The sequence below is a fragment of the Sciurus vulgaris genome (genome assembly GCF_902686455.1).
Source record: "Sciurus vulgaris genome assembly, chromosome: 11".
NCBI classification, from domain to species: domain Eukaryota; kingdom Metazoa; phylum Chordata; class Mammalia; order Rodentia; family Sciuridae; genus Sciurus; species Sciurus vulgaris.
The window spans coordinates 121142989-121166809 of record NC_136472.1 but is presented as its reverse complement, the minus strand read 5'-3'; the positions used below and the strand labels follow the sequence as shown (position 1 = coordinate 121166809).

Below are 23821 nucleotides of genomic sequence, written 5' to 3'. Positions count from 1 at the left end.
CTCCGGTCATTTTCGCACAGCGCCAAAGCAAATAAGGGCAAAGACACGTAGTTAAAATACTTTTCTTTCTGCTCTCCTCCTTCACTGTGTCCTGCAAACTGTGGCACCTCGTCCCACCCTACCCAGCTTCCACGACTGCGACCTCTCCAGCCCCGTTCTCCCACGCACGTGTCCACACCCTCACACAGCTCTGCTCCCGCTCCTCCCTTCGGCTCTCCTTGGCAGGTCCTGCCTCCCTCTCCTTCCACCCACACAGAGCCGACCACCTCCGACCCCACCCATCGCGGGACCCCACCACCACCTCAGCACCCTACGCCTCTCCCCCGTCACTAGTGGCGACGTTCAGCCTTTCCCACGCCCTCCTGGCCTAAGCGCATGCCCCGTCCCCACGACCCTCCTTCCCCAGACCGTCACATCCTCACACTCCAGGAGATCCCCACACCACACCCCACGCCCCCTCCTCAGCAAGGCCCTAAGCTTTGCTCCCCACCACCTTTTAGAGCCCTACCTCGTGAACTTCGTTTACGCCCGTCAACACCCGGGACCTTACCAGACGCTAATTCTCAAGTTATAGCCTACGGCCTTCTCACCTGGCCAGCGTTCCTCAAGAACCCGCTCGGCTCCTCCTGCCATCCGTTCAGCGGTGCACCCAACCCTGGCAACGGCTGAGTCCGCCTCCCTGACCGCTCCTCATTGGCTGGTTCCGGGCCAATACAACACTTCGGAGGAACGATAAGATCACGACATTGTCTGTCAGGCTCGGAGGCGGGGACCAAGTCGCAATTCCACTTCTTAATTGGTTAAAACAACTATCCTTTATCAGTCCAGAGGCGGGACTATGTGCTCCCACCGAGCTGTGATAGGCCGGCCCGTGAGAGCGAAGAGCCGGGAAAGAGCATGCTTGGAGCAGTTTGGTTGAGGAACGAGGAGTGACGTGTCAGTCTGCGGACTGGGAAGAAGTAGCGTCGCGAAGGTGTGGTCCGTTTACCCCAGTCATGTGACCAGAAACGGAAACTACGCTTAGGTACTAGCTAACACTACAAATCCCAAAAAGCGGGATCGTGAAGCTGCTTGTCTCTGTTTCGTAAGGAAGAAATGGACCGTTGTCTAGTAAAAAGTTAAAGGAGAGGCGCGAAAAACGTACTATTCTCGGTGAAAACTCAAACGCTTCCTGGTCCAGACCGACCTTTCGATCTGGTACAGGATTCATCTGCTAATTCGCTCGAGGGCTATTTTTTACTTGCTCTGGTAACTGCCGTAGACAAGGGACCCCTAAAAGATTTCATTAGGCGTTTTCATTTCTTCCGCCCGGCTTTGGGAAAGAGCTTTTGTAGGCCTAAAAGGGGTGTCCAGGTGAAGATGGAAGGACCAACACTGCCCGACTGAGGGACAGTCGCTGCCTCCAGCAGAGTTCTCTCAAGGGCGGTTTCTTTGTGGACCTGGGAGGCAGCCCAGCCCGCCTGAGTAGTCCACCGCTCTCTAAGACACCTGCCAGAGAGAGCTGCCTCCCCACCCCTTCTTGCCTCTCTTCTCTTTCCCACTCGCCCCCACCCCCCAAAAAAAGAATGTTGCTGAGGGCAGGGAAGGGGGCACAGTTTAAGCCACCAAATCCATCTTTTAGACACACCAATCTGTTCACTCACTCCCGCTCCCTACGTGCTTCAGTGAGCTCAGGCTACACCTAAGTAGGAAGCGTTGGCCACTCTTCAAATTTGGTGCCATGCCGCTACCTGTGTTCCCGTTTCCTTTCCCATGACACGGACTGATCGAACTTAGTGAAAGAACATACACGGGCTGGGCGCGGTGGTGCATGCCTAATCCCAGCGGCTTGGGAGACTGAGGCGGAAGGATAGCAAGTTCAAAGCCAGACTCAGCAACTTAAGAAGACCCTGTCTTAAAATCTTAAAAAAAGGCTGAGGATGTGGCTCAGTGGTTAAGGCCCCCAGGTTCAATCCCCTGTACCAAAAGCACAGTGCACACATGACCAGGATCCTCCCAGGGCTGTTAAAATTGAATAGACCGCTTTTGTTCCGTTTTTAAGTATTCCACATTAATTTTAACAGGTGAAAATTGAAGCTGCACATGAAGAAATCATAGAACTTCAAGTAAATGTGTCCTCAAAACAAGTTTTTCTTTTTTTTAAAAGGGCATTTCTTCCTTTAAAGGTAAAAAAAGTACTTTAATTTTAAGACTACTGTGTTCTCATTTTTTAAAAAAATCATTGCACGTTTTTTAAAGGCAATATATTTAAATTCTCGGTGATAAAATTAAGCCACCTTTTGCAAAAACCAAAGTGAACTATATTAAGGAAAAAAGTTTAAAACCTAAGCTTATTTTTTTTTTTTTTAAATAAATGAGTTTTTTGTTTTTGCAGTGCTGGGGATGGAACTCATGGGTCCCAACATACCAAGCAAGCACTCTACCATTGAGCTATACCCGCAGACCCTAGGATGAATTTTTGATACAAGTCTATAGGAAAAAGCTAATCTATAAATAAAATCAAGGTCAGGAAAAATTAAATCAAAAAGTTACTATATATTGTAAACCCACAAATTATAGGTAAATTCAATATATCAGGTCTCTTCCCCCCTGACCAGAAATTTTGATTTAGTTGTCTCAGAAAGCAGTTCTTACTATTCCATTAATTGCTCAAAATAATGTTTTGTGTAAGTCATGACTTGAGAGTTTTTGGTCATTCTGAAAGTGTCTACATACCTTTTCTATCTGTGCTAGTCAGATTTTTGATCCTATGAAAAAATATCCCAGATAACTAAAAAGGAACAAGATTTATTTTGGCTCATAGTTTCAAAGGTTTCAGTCTGATTGGTTGGTTCTGTCCTACTTGGGCTTTTAGTTGGAAATATACAAAAGGCAGAAATCCAGAGACAAAAGTCCTGTTCACCCTGTGCAAGTGAGTAGCAAAGAAAGAGGAGCTGAGCATGGTAGCCTGTATCCATTATCCCAGCAACTCAGGAGACTGAAGAAGGATCCCAAGTCAGAGGCCAGCCTGGGCAACTAGGTGCAACCCTGAATCAAAAGGGCTGGAGATGTAGCTCACTGGTAGAGTATCCCTGGATTAAATTCTCAGGACCATAATAAATAAATAGGAAGAGGAGGAATCAGGGTCCTAATATCCCCTTTATAAGGGCACACACCTAGTGACTAATTCCTTCCATTAGGCCCCACCTCCCAAAAGTTTCACCAACTCCCAAAAGTGCCATGAGTTGGAGGAGCCAGGCCTTGAACACATCATACCTTGGCCTTTGGGGGGGGGGGGGGCACTGAACATCCCAACTATAGCACTATCATAGATCAAAAGAAGTATGTGCCTCTATCTCATCTGTGGCACACTGGAGTAACAGGATGTTTTCTTTCTCCCCAGAAACAGCTTTCCTCAGCTGCTTGAAACCTTTAAGACTGATATTTCCTCCCAATGCAGTTCTGGATTCCACTGCTGTTTCATATTGTTTGGGTATTTTAATAAAACGTCTATTTCTTCGATTTTTCATTTTTGATAGTGTTTTCACATATTTTCAGAAAAGCTGATTGGAAAACCAACAGGCATGTTTGAAAATGCCTGTATTTTGTCCTTGAAAAGCATGGCTAAATTTAGAATTTTAAGGAAAAAATTAGGACTCACCTACCCCATATATATATATACACATAAGCACACATAAAAGTATACTTCCAAAGCATTAAAACTATCATTCAGTGTTGTTCTTGAGAAGTTTGATGCCAATCTGAGACACATTCCTTTATAGGTTATCTATTTTTCTCTGGTTATTTTTTCTTTAGCCATCTGTTTATTTTTCCTGCTTTAAACTTGATAAGCTCTTTATGTCTGAAAAACAATTTCTTTTTTTTTTTTTTTAAAACATTGAGGTTCAAACCCAGGATGGTTTTATTCTTGTCTCCATTTTTGTTATTTTCTGAAGTTCTTATTAGCAGGTTCTGGATCTTCTGATTCTTGATTACCACAATTTTTCCATGTCTTTTTGCTTTGGGGAAATTTCCATGATTTTATCTTGGAGTTCCCTAATTAGCCTACTCAGTACCACTTCTATTAATCATCTTATTTTAATTTCCACAACTGCTTTAGTTTCCAATAATTCTATTTCCTCTTCACAGCAATTTGTTCTTACTTTATGGGTGTAGTAACTTCAAATTTCTGTGTAATTGTTATAATTTGTTAACCTTTGTCTCTTTTTTCCCCCATAGATGTCATCTTTTCAAGGTGGTTTATAAACATCTGAGCACTAGTTAAAATCATCTAGATTTGTTCTAGTTTGTCACAATTCCTCTTAATCCTTTATTTTAGCAGACTTGATTAAATGCACAACAGTTAACAGAAGTCAGTGCACAGATCTGTCTATCTAAAAGGTTGGGTTGGGGTGTAGCTCAGTGGTAGAGCACTTGCCTGGCAATCACAAGGCGCTGGGTTTGGTCCCCAGCACTGCAAAAAGAAAAAGAAAAAGAAAAAAAAAAGTTTAACATGCTCAGATCTGAAGCATTCACTTTCTACTTCTTCAAGAGTTGCTAAAAAGGATAACTGGACTGTAAAGATAGAATAAAAATGTTAGTGTTTTGAATCACATGCTTGTCCAAGCTGTCATTTCTGTTCTTGAATAGAACTTTTGTAATTCTTCAGATCCTACTGAATGAGTTATTAAAACTCAAGGTAACTTTCATTTTTAGTAACGTTAGTTCCCGTGTTTTTAGTTACTAATTATTAGTTTGCCTCAAATTGCCATTCTGAACTGGGCAAAAATAAGGCCTTGTTTCCCTCTGACCTCAGTTTCCTAATCACTGCTCAGTGCCCACACCCTGGTGAAAAAATACAAAGTTTGCTTGTCAAATTTCTACTATTGCAGATATGCCTAACCTAGCCTTTTTACAGTTTTGTCCTCTCAAATATATTAATAAAACTTTATTGATTTCTCACTTTAAATAAGCCTTAAAAAGTTTCTATAGAGAAGCAGAGGGCAAGGGGTAAAATCAGGTACTTTCATCCACTCAGCCTTCTATACTAAAGATGCTTCTATTTGGCATAAAAACTAATTTCAGGTAGTAAAGGTGTGACTGCTTCAATAACTAGTTATTTCTAAAACTTAGTTTAAAAAATTACACTTAAATAAAGCCATTACTCTTTAGGTAAGACCTTGTTCAACCACCATCCTGCCCCCAACAACCAGGAAGTACTTCTCTGCAATACCATCAAATGACCAAAAGTATCACAGGAATACTAGAAGTATATTTTAAACTGTCTTTCACAGATTGTTTGTTTACAAGCTGGAAATAGTGATCACTTCTAAGATGCCCACTATTAAAAAACCCTCTTTCCATCAATTGCATAAGCACTTCAAACTTAGTTTACAATTTCCAGCAACAATTTTTAATTCCTTATTTTGTTGTATACATGAAGGTTTCTATTACCCAAATGTCTGATTCTTTTTCCTTGACAAATGAATGCCATATTCAGTACACTGAAATCTAGATGAACCTTCCTCCCTTCATGAATACACAAGATACACATATAGACTTTAAATAACCCAAAGTCTTTCATAAGAAATACACACAAAATTATAATTATATAACCCAAATTTTCTCAGGGGACATTCTTCAGGGCTAATCTCTAAAAACTATAACCAGATTATCCAATACTAAGTCTTGTGTTTGATGAATACATATCTCAGTGTCATAATTTGCAAATTCAGTCATTACACACTTTGTGGGAAACCAGCTCACATTTAATTGTGACATTTTAAAATTATACAAGTATTTTGACCACTACCCTCCCAGCCCATATTTAGTCTCTTAAAATGACAGGAAAACATCACTGATCACAGGTTTAATGGGTTTAATAAGTTTACCCCTTTAGTTCCTATTTGCAGCACCCAATATTCCTTTGAAATACCAGTCAGACCTGGCAGTGACCAAGAGTAAATTTCCACCCTCCAGAGTTGAAAAGTTCAGTTTCTCTGACAATTCTGTGTTACAGTGGCACTTGTCCAGAACTGGTACCTCCCCATAGCTGGGGAGCTTTAAATGTACCAGTGAAAAAAGCTTTTTCCCCTTCAAGGGGAAGAAAAAAAAAAATGACTCCTCAAAACCCAGTCAACCTGGCTGTGAGGTCTTTCATTCTGTCCCATCTTCTCTTCAGGCTCTTTTTTTTTTTTTTTTTTTTTTTTTTTTTTTCTCCTTTTTCTTTTACATTTTTGCAGTAGAGCAAGAGAGACCAAAACCTAACCTGAGATACAAGAAACAAGACAGTGATGGCTATAAAGGGAATAAACAAGGAGCAACTGAGATACTCCTTTACCTCCCACATCCAATGTATGTGCTTCACAGAAAAACAACAAAAATAACAAATCCACAAAATACAACAGCTAGAATTACAAAACCCATTCATCCAAGGGTGCTAGAAGGCAGGAAGGAGAGGTGGGAGGGTAACTGGCACAGGGAGAAAAACAAAGTATTCAAATCAGTCCAGGCACAGGGGCTGGTAAATGCTAGAAAATAGCTGCAGAAAAACCTGTGGTCCTTTCAGACTCACGGTGGTATTAAAAATCCATACTGGTGTCAGAAAGATTCTGCCTTACATGCACCAGAGACAAAAACTCCAATTCCTCAAAGAGAAGGGAATACACAGAGGGCCCTTGGCAGAGTGGGTCCTGCCTTCTCTAGCCAGGGTAGGACAAAGAGAGGAGCTTCCACAGCCTCCTTCCAATCCACCCATCCCCTTTAGATGGCAGGCAGCTCAGTGGCCTGCAGCAGCCTTCAGTTTGGCAGGAGATGGATGTGGTGAAGGAAATTTCTCTGCAGAGGCTGAGCTGCTCAGGGCAGACTGCAGGTAGACCGTCTTGTGGAAGAGTCTGTTGCTTAAGAATACCACCAAGGAGAACAGGCGCAACTGGAAAAGGCTAAAGGAAAAAGATTCAACATTGTTAGCCCCTCCGTTGAGCAAAATTATTGTCATGTGACAGCTTATTTGACTGCATTAAATTAAAATACATAGAAAAAGATAATTAAAATTTATCAAGGAAGAACAGGGATCAGACACATGGGCTGAACAAGCAACTAAAGTGGGTGAGACTACAGTGCAGTGGTAGAACGTTTAGTATGAGCAAGGACCCAACACTGTAATTAAAAAAAAAAAAATCTGGGTCCTGCAGTTTCTGTAAACAAAACAAATCACTAGTTTTGAAGTATTGAGGCTCTTAGCAGAAATCAAATTATACTTTAGATTAATTATAATTTTAAAGGTACTTTTCTATGCCTAATTTCAGGATACAAACTTCGAACTAAAGATGTAACATGTCTGTGGTTCATTTTTAAGAAGTACCTTTTTTTTTTTTTTTTTTTAAAGTCAAGAGGCTGAGGCAGGAGGATCGCAAGTTCAAGATCAGTCTCAGAAACTTAGCAAAGGCTTGTGAAACTTCATGAGATTCTATCTCAAAATAAAAAACCAAAAATGGAATGAGGATGTAGATCAGTGGTAAAGCATGTGTGGGTTCAATCCCCAGCACCAAAAATACATAAAGTTAAAAAAAAAATAATAAAATCAAGCCAAGCATGGTGGCACACACCTATAATCCCATCGACTCAGGAGGCTGAGGCAGAAGGAGTAGAAGTTCAAAACCAGCCTGGGCATCTTAGTGAAACCCTGTCTCAAAATAAAAAAAGGCTAGGGATATAGCTCAGTGGCAGAGCACCCCTAGGTTTGATCCCTAGTACCCATAAAAAAAAAAAAAAAAAGGTCAGTTATCCCTTATAATATAAACACTGAGTACCAGTGGATAGCAAGAGAATGAAAAACCTCAAAACAAACTGAAATTTCTCTAATTTAGTGTCTTCATTGACTTAACCAAAACTGATCAAAAATTAAGTGATTGGGCTTTTCTTTGAAGTAATTAGACTTGTTATTGCTACAAACTCATTTTAAAACATTTTACTATTATTATCAGTAAATTCATGTGACCAGATTATATAGCCCACTGTTGTGTATGTGTGTGGTACTAGGATTGAACCCTTGGCTTCTTGCATGCTAGTATCTGCAGCAAATTTTTTGGTTTTGTTTTTTGTTGTCTTTTATTTATTTATTTATTTTTAATAATTTTGAAACACGGTATCCCTAAGTTGCCTAGGCTGACTTTTAACTTGCAATACTCCTGCCTCAGTCTCCTGAGGCATGTCCCACCATGCCTAGTAACGCACTATTTTTTTTTTTAGCTGTCCATTCATGCAAAAATGAGCTTAAAACTAAAGATGTTCACAAGTACCTAATATTCAGTGGATTGTTAAATTTTAATAGTGTGTATAATAGTATCAGTTCAGGAAATACATAAAAACCAATGTGCACATATTCATGGGAAAGTTTGAAAGTTTGGGATTTATCCCAGAAGTATTTCTCTCCTTAAATATATATTAAGGTTTACCTGCAATGTAAGAGATTATTAAAAAAAAAAAAAAAAAAAGGTCTGACGTAATTGAGATGTTACAGCCTTCCTTTACGTAGCAAAAACTTCATTACTAGCTGATACTTACTATGCTTTTCCAGGGGTCTTTGCTTCATTAGCACTGATGATGAATAAAGGAAAGAGGATAGAGAAGAGGCAGCCACTGTAAAAAAAATAATAATTAGTCACCTTCACAACAGTCATGAGTTTGAAGAAGATATTAAAGGCCCAAAGCTCCTTTATCCGCAGTGCAAACACCACAGCTTGAAAGTCTTAATATATCAAATACAACTTTCAAAAAGAACAAAATATTTTTTCTAAGCACTGTGAATATTTAGCATGGCTCCAGAAGTCAACATAGAAGAAAGAATTTGGGATAAAAGCCATACAGACTACTTTTAATACTAACTGATAAATGTCTATGACTAGCTGTCAAGGAGAAAAATTTTTACAGGTCTCCTGAAGGTCAAATAGAAAAACAGAATGCCTATCCTTAGCAAGAAGAGTGAAGCAGCAGCTGTCATAATACCAGACCTTAAACTATACTACAGAGCTACAGTAACAAAAATAGCATGGTATTGGCACATTTAATAGACATGTAGACCAGTGGTACAGAATAGAAGGTACAGAGACAAACCCACAAAATATGGTCATTTCATACTAGACAAAGGCATCAAAAACATACATTGGTGAGAAGATACCCTATTCAACAAATGGTGTTGGGAAAACTGGAACCCATATGTAGTAAGATGAAATTAAACCTCTCTCTCACACTGCACAAAAATCAACTCAAAGAGGATCAAAGACCTAGGCACTAGAACAGAGATTCTGTGCCTAAAAGAAGAAAGAGTAGGCCCAAATCTTCATCATGTTGGCTTAGGACCTGACTAACTTAACAAGACTCCTAAAGTGCAAGAAGTAAAATCAAGTCAATAAATGGGATGGATTAAAACTAAAAAGCTTCTTCCCAGAAAAGGAAACAATCAGTAATGTGAAGAGAACACTTACAGAATGGGAGAAAATCTTTACCACACACATCTCAGATAGAGCACTAATCTCCAGTATATATAAAGAACTCAAAAAACTTAACACCAAAAAAAAAAAAAAAAAAAAAAAAAAAAAAAACCACAATCAATAAATGGGCTAAGGAACTGAACAGACACTTCACAGAAAAAAAATATAATCAATCAACAAATTATGAAAAAATGCTCAATATCTCTAGTAATTGGAGAAATGTGAATCAAAACTAAGATTTCATCTCACTCTAGTGAGAATGGCAATGATCAAGAACACAACCAACAGTAAGTGTTGGTGAGCATGTGGAGAAAAAGGCACACTCATACATTGCTGGTGGGACTGCAATTTGGTGCAACCACTCTGGAAATCAGTAAGGAGATTCCTCAGAAAACTTGGAATGGACCACCATTTGACCCAGCTATCCCACTCCTCAGTTGATACCCAAAGAACTTAAAATCAGCATACTACAGTGATACAGCCACATCAATGTTTATGCAGCTCAATTTACAATAGCTAAACCAACCTAGATGCCCTTCAACAGATGAATGGATAAAGAAACAGTGGTATTATACACAATGGTATATCACTCAGCCACAAAGATGAATGAAATTATGGCATTTGCAGGTAAATGGACAGAGTTACAGAATATCATGCTAAGCGAAATAAGCCAAACCCAAAAAAACAAAGGCCAAATGTTTTCTCAGATAAGTGAATACTGATCCATAATGAGGCTGGTGGGGAGAATGAAGGAACTTTGAATGGGGCAGAGAGGAGTGAGGGGAGTACAGGGGAGGGGTATGGGAGTGGGAAGGACAGTGGAATGAGACAGCCATCATTACTCTATATGTATGTATGATCACATGACTGGTGTGACTCTGCATCACGTGGCATGGTATTGGCGCATACTGCCAGAGGAATGAGAAGTTATGCTCTGTTTGTATATAATGTGTCAAAATGCATTCTACTGTCATGTATAACCAAGTAGAACAAGTTAAAGGAAAAAAGAACACAGAATGCCTGGCATAGAACCAAGCAAAGAAAAGATGCTTGTTCCATGAGTTTTACTTTTACTAGTATCTTTTAAATCTCTCTAGTCAAATTACCTGATAATGTATGAGGACTGCATTGCTGTGAGGAAAGCCAAGGGCAAACCAAATCCAAAGTAGTAAGGCCAATTCCTTTCTATGTTTGACAATCGCTGGTGCATTTCAATTCCTAGAACAAGGACAACAATGCCATTAGACTGCCTATTTTCTTTTAATCAAGTGACTACCTATTGTAGGCATACTATTTGAGGTTTGGGATTCAGATACGGAGCTACCATCTAAAGAGCATAGCTATAGCATATAAAGTAGAATTGTGAATACTGATATAAAGTTTCTTTTAAAGTTTACAATTCAATAATCACAATTTCAAAGTTGATAGGGTAAATGATTTGTGAATTTCAGTACCAGCATCCTTTGTCAGAACTAGTCTGACAAATAGTCTGATAAATAAGCCAAACTCAGTAGCACAAACCTATAATCCTAGCTACTCGAAGGCTGAGGTAGAAGGATCACAAGCTTGAGGACAGCCTGGGCAACCTAAATCCTATTTCACAGTAAAAATATAAAAGGACTGGAAAGAAAGCACAATGGTGGTGCTCCTGTATTCAATCCCAGTTGCAAACCTCTCCCCCAAAAAAAGGATGCCAACCTGCAGAAATCAGTTAACCTCTTTCTGCCACAAACACCCAGCTGAATATGCCAAAGTCTTTTAAAAGATCCCCCAAGGAATCTAAATATGCTGATATTAATTTAATTTTGCTAAATCAGAACAACTCATGCTCACTTATGCTACCTCTGGTCCAGTCAGTGTTATAATATATTAAGCACAAAAAACATAATTCCACATTGCATTGCCCCCAGTCTCAAAATTAAGAGTTAAACTCACTAATATAAATATAAGCTCCCTCTTGCCAATGTGGCTTCTTCCTTTCAAAAATGATTTGCTAAGGGCTTAAGTGTAGTCTGCTTAGCAGTAGCCATTTCTAAACTGGGCCTCTATATTCTGGGTTTCTTTAGATGTACCTACCTTTATTGAACCAACGATATTCAAAGCAGTATAATGAGTAGAGAAGAGACATATGCAGCAAACTGACCAGCTGACCAACAAGATGGATGGGAAAGAGACTCACAAACATCCCCTGAAGAACAAATAGGGCAAATCTTAATTCCAAAGCACCAGAGACCTAACACTATTCACCCACTACTCTACAATCTTCACTTCCTACTGAGACAGTCTCTTAGCTGCTTCTCAAGCCTCTGAACAGCAGGAGTGAAGATACTAGGGTGGCAGGAAAGCACAAGTAAATTCTTATCTCTTTTAATTTTATGGTATGTAAATTCTCTAGTTGTTTCTGTGAAAAATGATTTAAATATCATTACCTTCCACAAGACACATCTTAATACCACCATATAAATGCAATATCCTGTCTTTGTGATATTCCCTCCAGTGAAGTATTTTTTAAATTTGTCCTGAAGGACTGTCTCACCTGGATAAGAAAAAGAGCCTGCAGCAAAAGGTTGAAGAGCATGTCGGCAATTATCTTGCTGACACTAGGGAATGGATGAGGCTTCCTCCCTGATACCTCAAATGCTAGGTCAGCAATATCCTATAAAAGAGAAAATAGTACACCAAAACATGAATAAATGTCCTTGTTATCCATCTCCAAAGCTAATACCACTGGTCTGACACTAGAACTGCCAGGAGAGAAAAGCCCCCAGACATATGTCAATGGGATGCTTCAATGACCTAAGATAATAATTCCATTTTACAAGAGCAATAGATCACTCATTGGCTACTGAAAAGTTAAGGCTAAGAAATAGGTCCTACTGGGCACAGTGGCTCACACCTGTAATTCCAATGGCTCAAGAGGTGGAGAGAAGAAGACCACAAGTTCTACGCCAGCCTCAGCAACTTTGCAAGGTCCTAAGTAACTTAATGAGACCCCTCAAAATAAAAATTTTTTTAAAAGGGCTGGGAATGTGGTTCAATGGTTAAGCACCCCTGGGTGGAAAAAAAAAAAAAAAAAAAAAAAGAAAGAAAAGAAAAGAAAAAAGACAGAAAAAATACATAGGGTCTTATATGACCACTAACTTCACAGGCTAAAACTTGTCACCTGTCAACCCATCATGCTGTAGGACCCAGACTCCATTCTGCCCTGGACCTACTTGAAACCAAATGGCATTCACAACTTTGCTAAGCACAAACAGGGGAAGCACCCAAAGAGCACTGAAAATTGATGTGAGGAAGAATTCCAGCCATGACCAAACATCTCCATGTAGTGATGGATCACCTGAAAAGAGAAAAGAATAGTAGTTTAAAGCAAGAAATAGAAAATCAGAAGACCAAATATGGAACCCCTATTTTTGCAAATATTCTTCTTCCCCCCACACATTTTTCTGTTTCTTGCCAGTATGTCATAATACCTAACTCAAAGAGACCTATTCATAGTAAACACAGTATATTCTGGCCACAACTCCAATTCAGCATAGCCATAGATACATGCTGCTTATCTTAAAACAAACCTGCTCACCAGGTAACCACTGAAGTGTCACAGCGACTAACAGAATACAATTGGCAGGAAACCACCTGGGTTTAAATCACAGCTCTGCCACTTACTAATAGTTTAACTGTAGTAATAACTTCCATTTCTTCATTGATAAAATGGATAGAACAACTGTTCCTATCTCAAAGGGTTGTTGAGAAGTCTGGGTTAAAAACATCTAAAACTCTTGGCGCACAAGAAATATTCAATGAACTGAGGAACTAGAAACATCATCTCCCCTGTCCCTAGCAGACACCAAGAAGCAAGTATGTACTTACCAATAATTCGGGCTGTTACTGACTGAAGCACAGGAATAAACACACGATAAAACAGGAGGAGACTGAACTAAAGGAAAGAAGCAAAAAGGTAAGCATCAAAAGTCCTTCTTTAAAACAAGAGTTTCAAGTTTCAGTAATGATTTTCCAAATGGAAATATATAATATAAATTAGGAGGCTTGAAGAATAACCAAAAAATCACACCCATTTCTATTTCCCAAAACTCAAGTGGTAAAACCTGATATTGCAAACTTTTTGGTTCAAAGAAGAATATTTTAAATAGTATTCAGGCCAAAGTATATAGGCATATACAAAGTACATGGTAATGTTTATTAAGTCTAAAGCTAGCATCTTAAAACATGTGTGAAATGTTTAAGATAAATTGAATTACTGAATTCCAAGTCAAAGGAAATATTTAACTTCATATTTAAAGTACCCAAATTCCACTTTAGTCTATGTTGGTTCTCAATTAACTGTAGGCAACCTCTTCTGCTCTGGGTTTCAATAGTAATCAATTCTAATCAATAGCTATCATCAAAAGCGAGAAGAACCTTATCCAGTCATATCTGCCCTTTTCTGAACCCCATAGATCTCTTAACCAAAATGATTATGAAGTGTCAACAGAAATTGTTATCTATAACAATAACAACATCTGTGAACGAATCATTTTGAAGAAAACAGGAACTATTAGCCTAGCAATAATCTGAAGATACTTATAAGCACCTGGACCTTGAAAGAAGAACTTACCCAGAACACTCCACCATTCCAAGCACAGCACTGGAAAATTCTACTGACAATACGTGGCTCACTGGAAAAGATCATATGCATTTAGCTTATAATACATATAAATTAGGTTACTTGCTAATTGTCAATTTGGTAGCTCTCCATTTTATTCCTTCCACTGGTACCATATTATTTTTCGGCACCTACTGCTCCCCCAATGTTCCAATGTTATAATTCAGTCAATGAGAAAATATTTAGAATATTTCTCAGGAACCAGATTAAAGAAAAAAACAAAAACCCACACACACACACACACATACACATATAAATATATAAAACATGTATGTTCTGAACTATGAAATAGGTTATAGAAGATTAAAAGAGAAAGGCTTTGGTTGGGGTTCTTCTATCAATAAGTAAATCTACATAGCCTTTCCTACGAATAAACCAAATTTTTTTTTTTTTTTTTTTTTTTTTTTTTTTTTGCTGTTGTTCTTTATTTAGTATTCTGTTCTTTTTTTAATCATGATGAATATTTTTTTTGAGGGGGGTGGGGGATACTAGGGATTTAACCCAGGGGCGCTTTACCACTAAGCTACATCTCCAGTTCTTTTTATTTTTTAAGACAGGGTGGTCTTAGTAAGTTGCTGAGGGCCTTGCTAAGTTACTGAGGCTGGCCTCAACTTGTAATCCTCCTACTTCAGCCTCCCCAGTCACTGGGATTACAGGCGTGCCCCAAAGCACTTGGCAACATTTTGAAATTTTAAGCAAGGTGTATTACTATATCCTAGTTTAAGTCAGCGTGGGAGAATGATTCAACCATAACATTTTTCTGTGAAGAAACACAAAAAACAATGGAGTGCTGAATCTCTAAGTTACTCTGTAGGTCTTTATTCTACCTAAGAATCAGTCACTTCTAAAGTGCCTTTCCCTGGGACATTTTCTGACATGGGCCTACACTCCTTACCTCTCTTGCTTCCGCTCTATACTCTGGGCTCTCCTCTGTGCCAGGACACTACTTGCCCTTCTTCGACGTTGTTCCTCTCTCTTCTGCTGGATTCGAGCATCTAGCTTTGAGATGGTACAAATACCCCAGATGGAGTCTTTGATTCCCTATAGACAAGGATATTTTTAAAGAGGGGAGATTACAGATTGGAGAAGATTTTCCACAGTTACATATATATAAGTTGAGAATGGAAACCATTGTATTAATTTTGTTACAGAGCTTAAAAGGCCTTTTGCTATGTGTACGTATATGTACGTATGTGTGTATATAAACATATATTTCTCATATATAAATATATAATATTAAAAATATATATATATACTCTTTTTGGCAGTGCTAGGAATCAAACCCAGGGCTTAATACATGATAGGCAAACACTTTACCACTAAGCTATACCCTCAGCCCTTAGTTTTTATTTTTTTCTTTTAATTTTTTAAAATGATTCCCACAATCCAGTAGAGTTGCTAGAATAATGGAGCACTTCCAAATATATTTTTCCAGATGTGTCAGTTTAATGTTTTATCATATTAACAAATAATTACTTTTTTCTGAATGATTTAAATAGGTTACTATATCATGTTCTCTTTTAATTTTTCAGTGTATATTCCCTAAGAAAAATATTTTTACATAACAAGACAGTTATTCAAATTTAATATTGAAATACTTTATAGTATACATCACAATTTTCTCCATTTGTCTCAATAATGCCCTCTATGGCATTTTACCCCTCAAGAGTTCAGTCCAGCCAGGTGAGGAGGTGCATGTTTGTAATCCCAGCAACTCAGGAGGCTGAAGCAGGATTCTAAGTTTAAGGTCAGCCTCAGCAACTTAGCAAGGCCTTTAGCAACTTAGCAAGACCTTCAGCAACTTAATGAGTAAGACCCTGTCTCAAAATAAAAAATAAAAAGGACTGGGGATATAGCTCAGCAATAAATTACCCCTGAGTTCAATCCCCAGTACCGGAGGGGGCGGGGAGGAATGTTTAGTCCAGAATCACACACAAAAAAAGCTCTTTCCCGCCGTGTGATTACATTAATTTTACATATCCAGTCAAGGTACTGTCCAGTTTCTCCACTGTGACTGCATTTAGTTATCATGTCTCTTTAGTCTCTTAAAATAGTAACAATTCTTCAGCCTTTGTCTGTCTTTTTGAAAAATACAGGCCAGCAAGGCATGGTAGCACATGTATCTATAATCCCAGTGACTTGGGAGGCTTAGGCAGGAAGACTGCAAGTGTGAGGTCAGACTGAGCAACTTGGTGATATACATAAAAATAAAAAGGACTGAGGAAGTACCACCATGGTAAAGTGCCCCTGGATTCAATCCCCAACACACACACACACAAAAATGAAAATATAGGCCAGCTATTTCATGAAATTCCCTCCAATTGAGGTTTGTTTCTTCATAATTAGACACCGTTAAGCATTTCTGGCAGGAATATCATAGAAGTGATGGTGTGCCCCTCAAGGTATATGATATCAAGAGGTATATGATATCGTCAGGAATAGTTGCACACACTTGTAATCCCAGCTACTCAGGTGGTCGAGGCAGGAAGAGTGCAAGTTCAAGGATAGGTTAGATAATTTGGCAAGACATGTCTCAAAATAATTTTTCTAAAAAAAGGGCTAGGGATGCAGCTTAGTGGCAGAATACTTGCCTAGCATGTGTGAGGCATAGAGCTTAATCCCCAGTATTGAAGAAAAAAAAAAAAATGATAGCTCTTTCCCCTTGTGATTACGTTAATTTTACATATCCAGTCAAGGTACTGTCCAATTTCTCTATTGTATGATTCAAACTGTTTCCTCTTGCAACTAATAAGCAATCTGTGGGGAGACACTTCCAAAATCATGCAAACATCTTTCTTATCAAGTTTTCCCCTCTAGATTTAGCACTCAATTCTTGTCCAAATCAATCCTGAAAAACAAGTTGCAAAACATTTTCCAACTCCTCCATATTTATCAACACTATGAAGCCAAATTGTCTTCCCCTATACTCTTTCAGTATCGATTAAATATCTACAGTATTTCCTATATCCTTTGCTAAATAGAGAGATAGAAGGATAAATAAAACACTGGTCTCTAGAAAGGACTAGGGCTGGACCAACATTGAAGAAAGACATTAAAGAAATACTGTTATAAGAAGAATGAAAGAAAAAAGAAATTATTGCAAAATGTGAACTCTAGGATAAGAGACCACCACATAAGACAGAAGAACAGAAGAACATAGTAAGTTAGCTGGAGGAGAAAATATCCTTTTTAAATATGATGGGGAAAAGAGTTGTTAAGTCTATAAAGACAGAAACAGGCAACTGCCAACCAAACATGAAAAGTTCCAGGTAATTGTTGGTAGTATAAATACCAAAATTACCTGTCACCTAGCCCAAAGAACTATATTCACTTATCCATCTACTCAATCAACCACATATTGAACATATCAATGAGATACACCTTGTTCATATGAAAATGCTCAAGAAATTTATAACTTAGCCAGAAAAGTACTCAAATAAACCCCCAAAATTGTGTTATAGTTCAATAAGTACCAAACAGATTTACATCTAAAGTAGACCAATAGCACTGGATTGTTCAACTTTAGGAAGATGCAAAAAGAGGTATTGTGAAGGTAATGGCCAAGCTGAATTTAAGAACAGCATTCTCATCAACTATTATTAGCTGAAACAAATTTTAGAAATATCAGTAGGAGACAGAGAAGTAGGCAAGCTTGTGCTTACCTACTGATGACAGCATAAACGGATAATGTGCATTTGATCTTTTTTGAGTGATTGTTAATCTTATTTTTGCTTTTAACCTTTAAATCGTCCACCAATAATTTTTTTAATCAGAAAACTCCAATCTTTGAGAAAATAAAATTCAAATAGCCAATGTGCTCACAGGATCCCCATCTCTTAGATACAGTATAGTAAGGTAGAGAAACATATAAATGACACATTATAGAACTGATGCAGGGTTAAAATTTTATAGGTCAAGAATGTGAGAAAAGAAGATAAAGGTATTAAAAGTGGATCATATTGCAGTCTCTTTAACCTTTCTATAATACTCCTTTGGTTTCTCCTTTTTAACTTTAGGGCGATAATCTTTTAAACTCTCACTGAAGGAAGAACCTCCTGCTCAGAATAAGGCAAGAGAAGTTCCAGAGGAGACACTGGACCTCAGACACCCATTACAAGTAACAGAATCTTGTAACACTGAAAATTTGTGTGACCAGGTCCTAAACACATCTTTCTAGGGCATTGTCTTAGAGCACCCTCCTCAATGCACTTGTAAAATGGGAGTAAAAAATAAGACTATGTAATATAAATCCAAATAAAGTAGTTGAGGTAATAATACTGTACCGATGTTTATTTCTTAGTTTTGACAAATGTATCACAGTCAGATAAGGTGTTAACATTTGGGGAAGTAGGTGAAGGATATAGAGTAACGCTTTTACTATCTTGCAACTTTTCTATAATTCTAAAACTATTTTAAAGTAAAAAGTTAAAATAAAGGCTCTGGAGTCAAACTGACCAGGGTTCCAATCCTAGAAACACTCACTGGACAGGTCTCCCAAGCTCTTACATGGTACAGGATGATTTCTATCAGAGTAGTGTGGACTAAAATGAGAAACTATATAAGAAGGACCCAAAAATGTAAAATCTCCAAAAGCACCTGAAGAATTTCCTTGTCAGTTTCTTGGCAAAAAGGTCAAGAGACAAATTCCTTGAAATAAGATGTACTCACCCTGCCAAGGTCCTGGAGAAAGGTTTTGACACTGTCAGCCATCTCCTCACCACCCAGACTGTCAACTACACAGAAGAGAGAAAAGCACCCCAGAATCTCTCATCATGAAGGACCTGGAAACAGATGAAGCATAATGGAAGAAAAATATTTATCTTAAAGATAGATTACTTCAGGTACACCTCTACATGACCACCCCATATTCCTGTGGCTCTAATAGGGAAGCAATAGACTGTAGCACTAATACAGTGAACTAAGTACCTCTAACTGCTGAAACCTAAAATCCATATAATTATTTGTTGGGTTGGCCTGTTTTGAAATGGGGTCTTGCTATGTTGTACAGGCTGGTCTTGAACTCCTGGGCTCCAGTAATCATGTTAGGCCTCCTGAGTAGCTGGAACTACAGGTGCGTGCTCTGTGCACCTGGACTTTTCCCCCCAAGGACTGGGGATTGAACCCAGGGTTGCTATACCACTGAGTTACACCCATTTGTTAATTTTTATTTTGAGACAGGGTCTCACTAACTTGCCCAGGCTGGCAATCCTTTATGCAGAATGCACAATAAGGAGGGGGTGGGATAGAAGTACACAAAGGGGAATGAAGGGAAGGGAGGGGCAATGGGGATAAGAAAGACAGTAGAATGAATCACACATTATTTTCCTATGTTCATATATGAATACACGACCAGCGTAACTAACTCCACATCATGTACAACCACAGAACGGGAAGTTATACCCCATGTGTGTATAATATGGCAAAATACATTCTACTGTCATAACTAAAAAGAATTAAAAATTTTTAAAAAAACCTGCAATCCTTCTTCAGTCTCCTGAGTAGCTGGGATTGCAAATGCTGTGACATGGTACAGGCATGGTGACAAGCATGGGTCACCATGCCCAGCTACCACCCTTTTATTTTTACTTTAGGTAAATGGACTTAGACCAGCGGTCATCTCTGAATCTTGGTGTCCAAACTATTCCTCGTACAGACTCCGAGCTCTTTTGAGGATTTGGAGATGGGTAAAAATAACATTTCAATATCCTCTTAAGCAATTTTTATGTTTGCTGCATATCTTCAAACACTTGAATGAAAATGAGCAAGAAAAAGTTCTAAAAGTTACTAAATATGTACTTCCTTCAGACACAGAGCCCTCCAGAACACAGAAAGCTTTGAATTATGATGTGAAGCTACCTACCAAGACCTCCAAATCGGTCTGTTTTCAACTTTACATATATAAATGTGTGTATAATCTTAATAAGCATGCAACAGAGTAAATTTTAAACTAGGCCAAGGCTGTGTAGCTCAATGTTAAACTATGCTTAATATGTGTGAGGTCCTGGGTTCAATCCCCAGCACCATAAAATACACTAGGCCAGAGAAAAAGTTCCTATGTATAGTCTTCAAAACGGGAAGGTTTTTCTCATTTTATTTCTTGGATAAATGGTAAATCTAACTTCAAAAGTCAAGAAACTGAAAATTCACATATATAAATAGTATTTAAAGTGAATTCTAAGGTGAATGGAAAACCCACTTGCAGAAATGCTCCCATCCATCCATGCTAGGGATCAAACCTAGGGCCCCAGGTATACTTGGCAGGTACATGTAGCTACATCCCCAGCACCTAGAAATTTTTTAAGAACTTAGTATTCTAACGTTCTCCAACCCCACTAAATCACACTGTGTGGTCCTCAATTTAAAAGGTATAACCTTAATATAACAATTTCACAGTTTATAAAAAGTTCAAATTTCAAAACATAAGCACTTTCCATGACCTTTCAACACTTCACTAAAGAGCACTTCATTAACCCAACTGGACTAAAGCCATTCAAAACTGGTAGAGCAGGGAATACATCAGACAGAAGGCAACCTGCACAACACTATATTTACTATGAGCTCCTTAGGTCATATCCTACCCAGATGTGCTCACTTCAGGAACAGAAGGTTCTAGAGTTAAGACACATCAGTTAATACTCCTACTCTTCCCTCCTAAAAACATGTACCTCAGAGTTCCAAGCATGTGAGTACAGGTATAGACAGGGTTCTCAAGGTTGTAGTGAAAACTCAGAGCCAGGTGAATGATAAGAGCTCAATAATGAACAAGAATCAGTTTGTAAAGACCACCATGGATCCACCCTCCTAACCAGCTATTTGCTTATGTATAAATTAAGAGTACTAAAAATCTTTGTAAATTTTTTTAGTACAGAATGCAATGGAATAAAAAAAAAAAACTTAAAATTCTGTATAAACATAATCCCACTAAACAATGTATCAGCTTGGAGGTGTGAGGAAGCCCATTACTTCATGCGGATTTTTTTTTTTTTTTTTCAATCCTGCAGATAGAGCCCAGAGCCACATTCTCGGTCCTTTCATATTTCTTATTTTGACACAAGGTCTCGCTAAGTTGCTTAGGGCCTGGCTAAATTGCAGAGGTTGGCTTTGAACTTGCAATCCTCCTGCCTCAGCCTCTGGAGCACTTCGTCCGGATTTCTTACAGGACATTGACAGGGAGCCTGTCTGTCCCAGTCCAGAATTGCTGTTATTTTAATCTTAGCCAGTTAACACCTGGCTTCTGCATGTAACAACCGGCAGGGTATCTACTGACCAAAGGCCTTTGAAAGACAAGTCACTTTAATTTTATATTAACATCCTAACATTTCTTACAAGTATAGTTGGTATGAATTATTTAGTTTGACAAGCAGATGAGGCAGAGAAAAATAACTTGCCACAATTTGAGACACACTGACTGAAAGACACCGTGGGGATCCTGCAACTGAGGGGATTAAGATGCATCTGGTTCACAGCATTTTACAGGGGTAGCATTGAGTCTCGTAGTTCATTGGCTTGTCCAGCGTCACAACAAGCAAAAGACACAGCAAACTTCAGAACCCTGACATTCCATCCCCTCGGTGAGGACTTCTTTTTGCTTAAGTTTTGCAATGAGGGCTTTTGTCTAACCCGAGCGTCCCATGGACACACAAGGTTTCTTAAATCTTGAAATACAGCTACACATTAAATTCCTGACAGTCATTAGAATAGATGAAGTAACTTCTGAGGCACAGTCCTGCACTTTGATTTAAAAGCTATAAACCCAAGTCCGAGAAAGCAGGAAGCTGGAATATCCCATTCCAGGTAGGGTGAAGGTAAACATCCTCACTTCTCTCCAGGCTCCACCGACTGCCTCCGTATCCCTGAGCGCTTGGACCCGCCTCTCCCGTAGCTCCTGGGCAATTAAGCTGAAAACAGGTCTCCCTCCTCAACCACAGCTGTGCACGAGGTGCGGACCACGCTCCCGTCCGGTCACACGGAGAGCTAAAGATAGCCGCGCCACACCTGGGCAGAGGCTCGTCAGGGCTACGTCGGGCGCTGCGGCCTGGCCCCGCTCCCCGGGCTCCTTGCCGTCCCGGGTCTCTTCCTGTCAAGGGTCTTCTCCCGCAGTCATTGCGAAACCTCTCAGACCCACTCCCCGGCCCGGCCTGCCCTCCCGCGCCCTCTCGGCCCCTGCCGCCCAGAACCGGCTGCGCGTTGGCCCCGGGCCCGGGTCGCCGCACCGCGCACCTACCAGCAGCTCCCTAGCCCACCGCGGGCCGTCTGGACCCCTCCGCGCCCGGCTGCCCGCTCCGCCGGGGCGCTCCCAGGGACGGGGCCGCTGCGCCCGCACTGGGCATGCCCGGGCCGCACGGGGCCGCTGGGAAGTCAGGCGGGCGCGGAGCTGGGCCGCCGGGCGGGGGCGGGGCCTTGTGAAGGGGGCGGGGCTGGTGGCTAAGCGGGCGGGCCGAGGCGGCGGAGCCTGGGAAATGTAGTCAACGCAACCCGCCAGTGGGCCGGGTGTAGGGACGCGTAGTCTGTGGGCTCCTCCTGGCGGCCGCGCGAACCCCTCAACCACCTCCTACCTAAAGCTCGGCTCATTGATCCCTCCTTTCTCTTTCCCCTTCACTATTTATCTCCACAGCATTGCTGGTCTTTCTAAAACCCTGGAACCCTAATAACACAACAATAAAGTAGGGGTCACCTTGGTTTATTGGTTAGAGAGTTTCTGTAAAGTTTACTAAACAATGCTCGGTTTAGGTCAAGCTTCACTCAAAGTTACAACTGGACAAGCCACCCTTCACTTCAGCTGCCTTACAGTGTGTGTTCTAGTAACGTGATGCTTGAAATAAAAACAGCCTACTTTTTTCATCTGCATCCCCACCAGTTCAGTTCTAATAGGAAAGTCAATTTCTTGGCAAGAAACTGTAAGGAAGACAAAAGTTCACCTCTACCTCTTGAAGGACCTCCAAAAAGGAGACCCCAACTCTATCCCTCGGATTGATGGCAACCCCAATCAACCACAGGAGGCGTCACTTGATGCAAACCGCAAGAGGTGTTTATTCCAGCACGCTGGACTCGTGACTCACGCAGGAGTCCAAGGGTCGAGTCCCTAGCAGAAAATCTTACAAGTTTATAATAAAGGCAGAAAACCACACATCGGGAGGGGTCGCACATGAAAGGGAGAAAAAGGAAAAAAAAAAAAAGAAAAAATGGGGGAACAAAGCTGCCGGGAAATTCCAAAGGGGGTCTGAGTTGTCTGATAACATACAACACGTTTTACAATGTTTTACAACAGGGCGTAGATTCTGGTCAATAGTTTCTGGTAATCCTACCGTTTGAGCACTATCTAGTTATCTGGCTCAATTTACTCTTTTACTCTCTGTTTGGGGCTATTTCCTGGAACAGCTTTAGGGGCTTTGCTCCCATCACTGGGAGGGTGACCTTAGGGAGTTAAGATAAAACAGCTTAAAAAATGTTCATTCTTTAAAACAGCTTAAAAAAATGTTCATTCTTTCACTCTTACGGGTTTTTGGCTGGGCCTATGAATTAAACTGACATAATAGATCAACCAAAGAAAAGCATACAAATTTATTTAATATTAGTTTTTCCATGACAGCCATAAGAAGGAAATGAAGACCTCAAAATGAGGCAAATTCTAAGTTTTCATGTTACATTGAACAAAGGGGTAATTGTGATAAAAATGTGAGTAGACTAA

At 39.8% G+C, this 23821-nt stretch overlaps 1 protein-coding gene across 2 annotated transcripts; it reads right to left on the bottom strand.

The window, feature by feature from the left end:
• Window positions 1-3582: 3582 nt before the first annotated feature.
• On the bottom strand, window positions 3583-22479 carry EI24 (EI24 autophagy associated transmembrane protein). 2 transcript variants are annotated; one of them, XM_079102845.1, is made up of 11 exons: window positions 22354-22479; window positions 18802-18914; window positions 15029-15174; window positions 14086-14146; window positions 13341-13407; window positions 12686-12810; window positions 12007-12126; window positions 11547-11658; window positions 10577-10688; window positions 8545-8619; window positions 3583-6920 (listed from the first exon to the last, which is right to left on the bottom strand). In XM_079102845.1, the coding sequence occupies exons 2-11, from the start codon at window positions 18841-18843 to the stop codon at window positions 6758-6760; spliced, it is 1023 nt and encodes a 340-aa protein (XP_078958971.1). In that variant the 5' UTR covers window positions 18844-18914; window positions 22354-22479; the 3' UTR covers window positions 3583-6757. The 2 variants fall into 2 exon arrangements, with proteins under 2 accessions (XP_078958971.1, XP_078958970.1); XM_079102844.1 differs by having other exon boundaries at window positions 22358-22472.
• Window positions 22480-23821: the final 1342 nt, after the last annotated feature.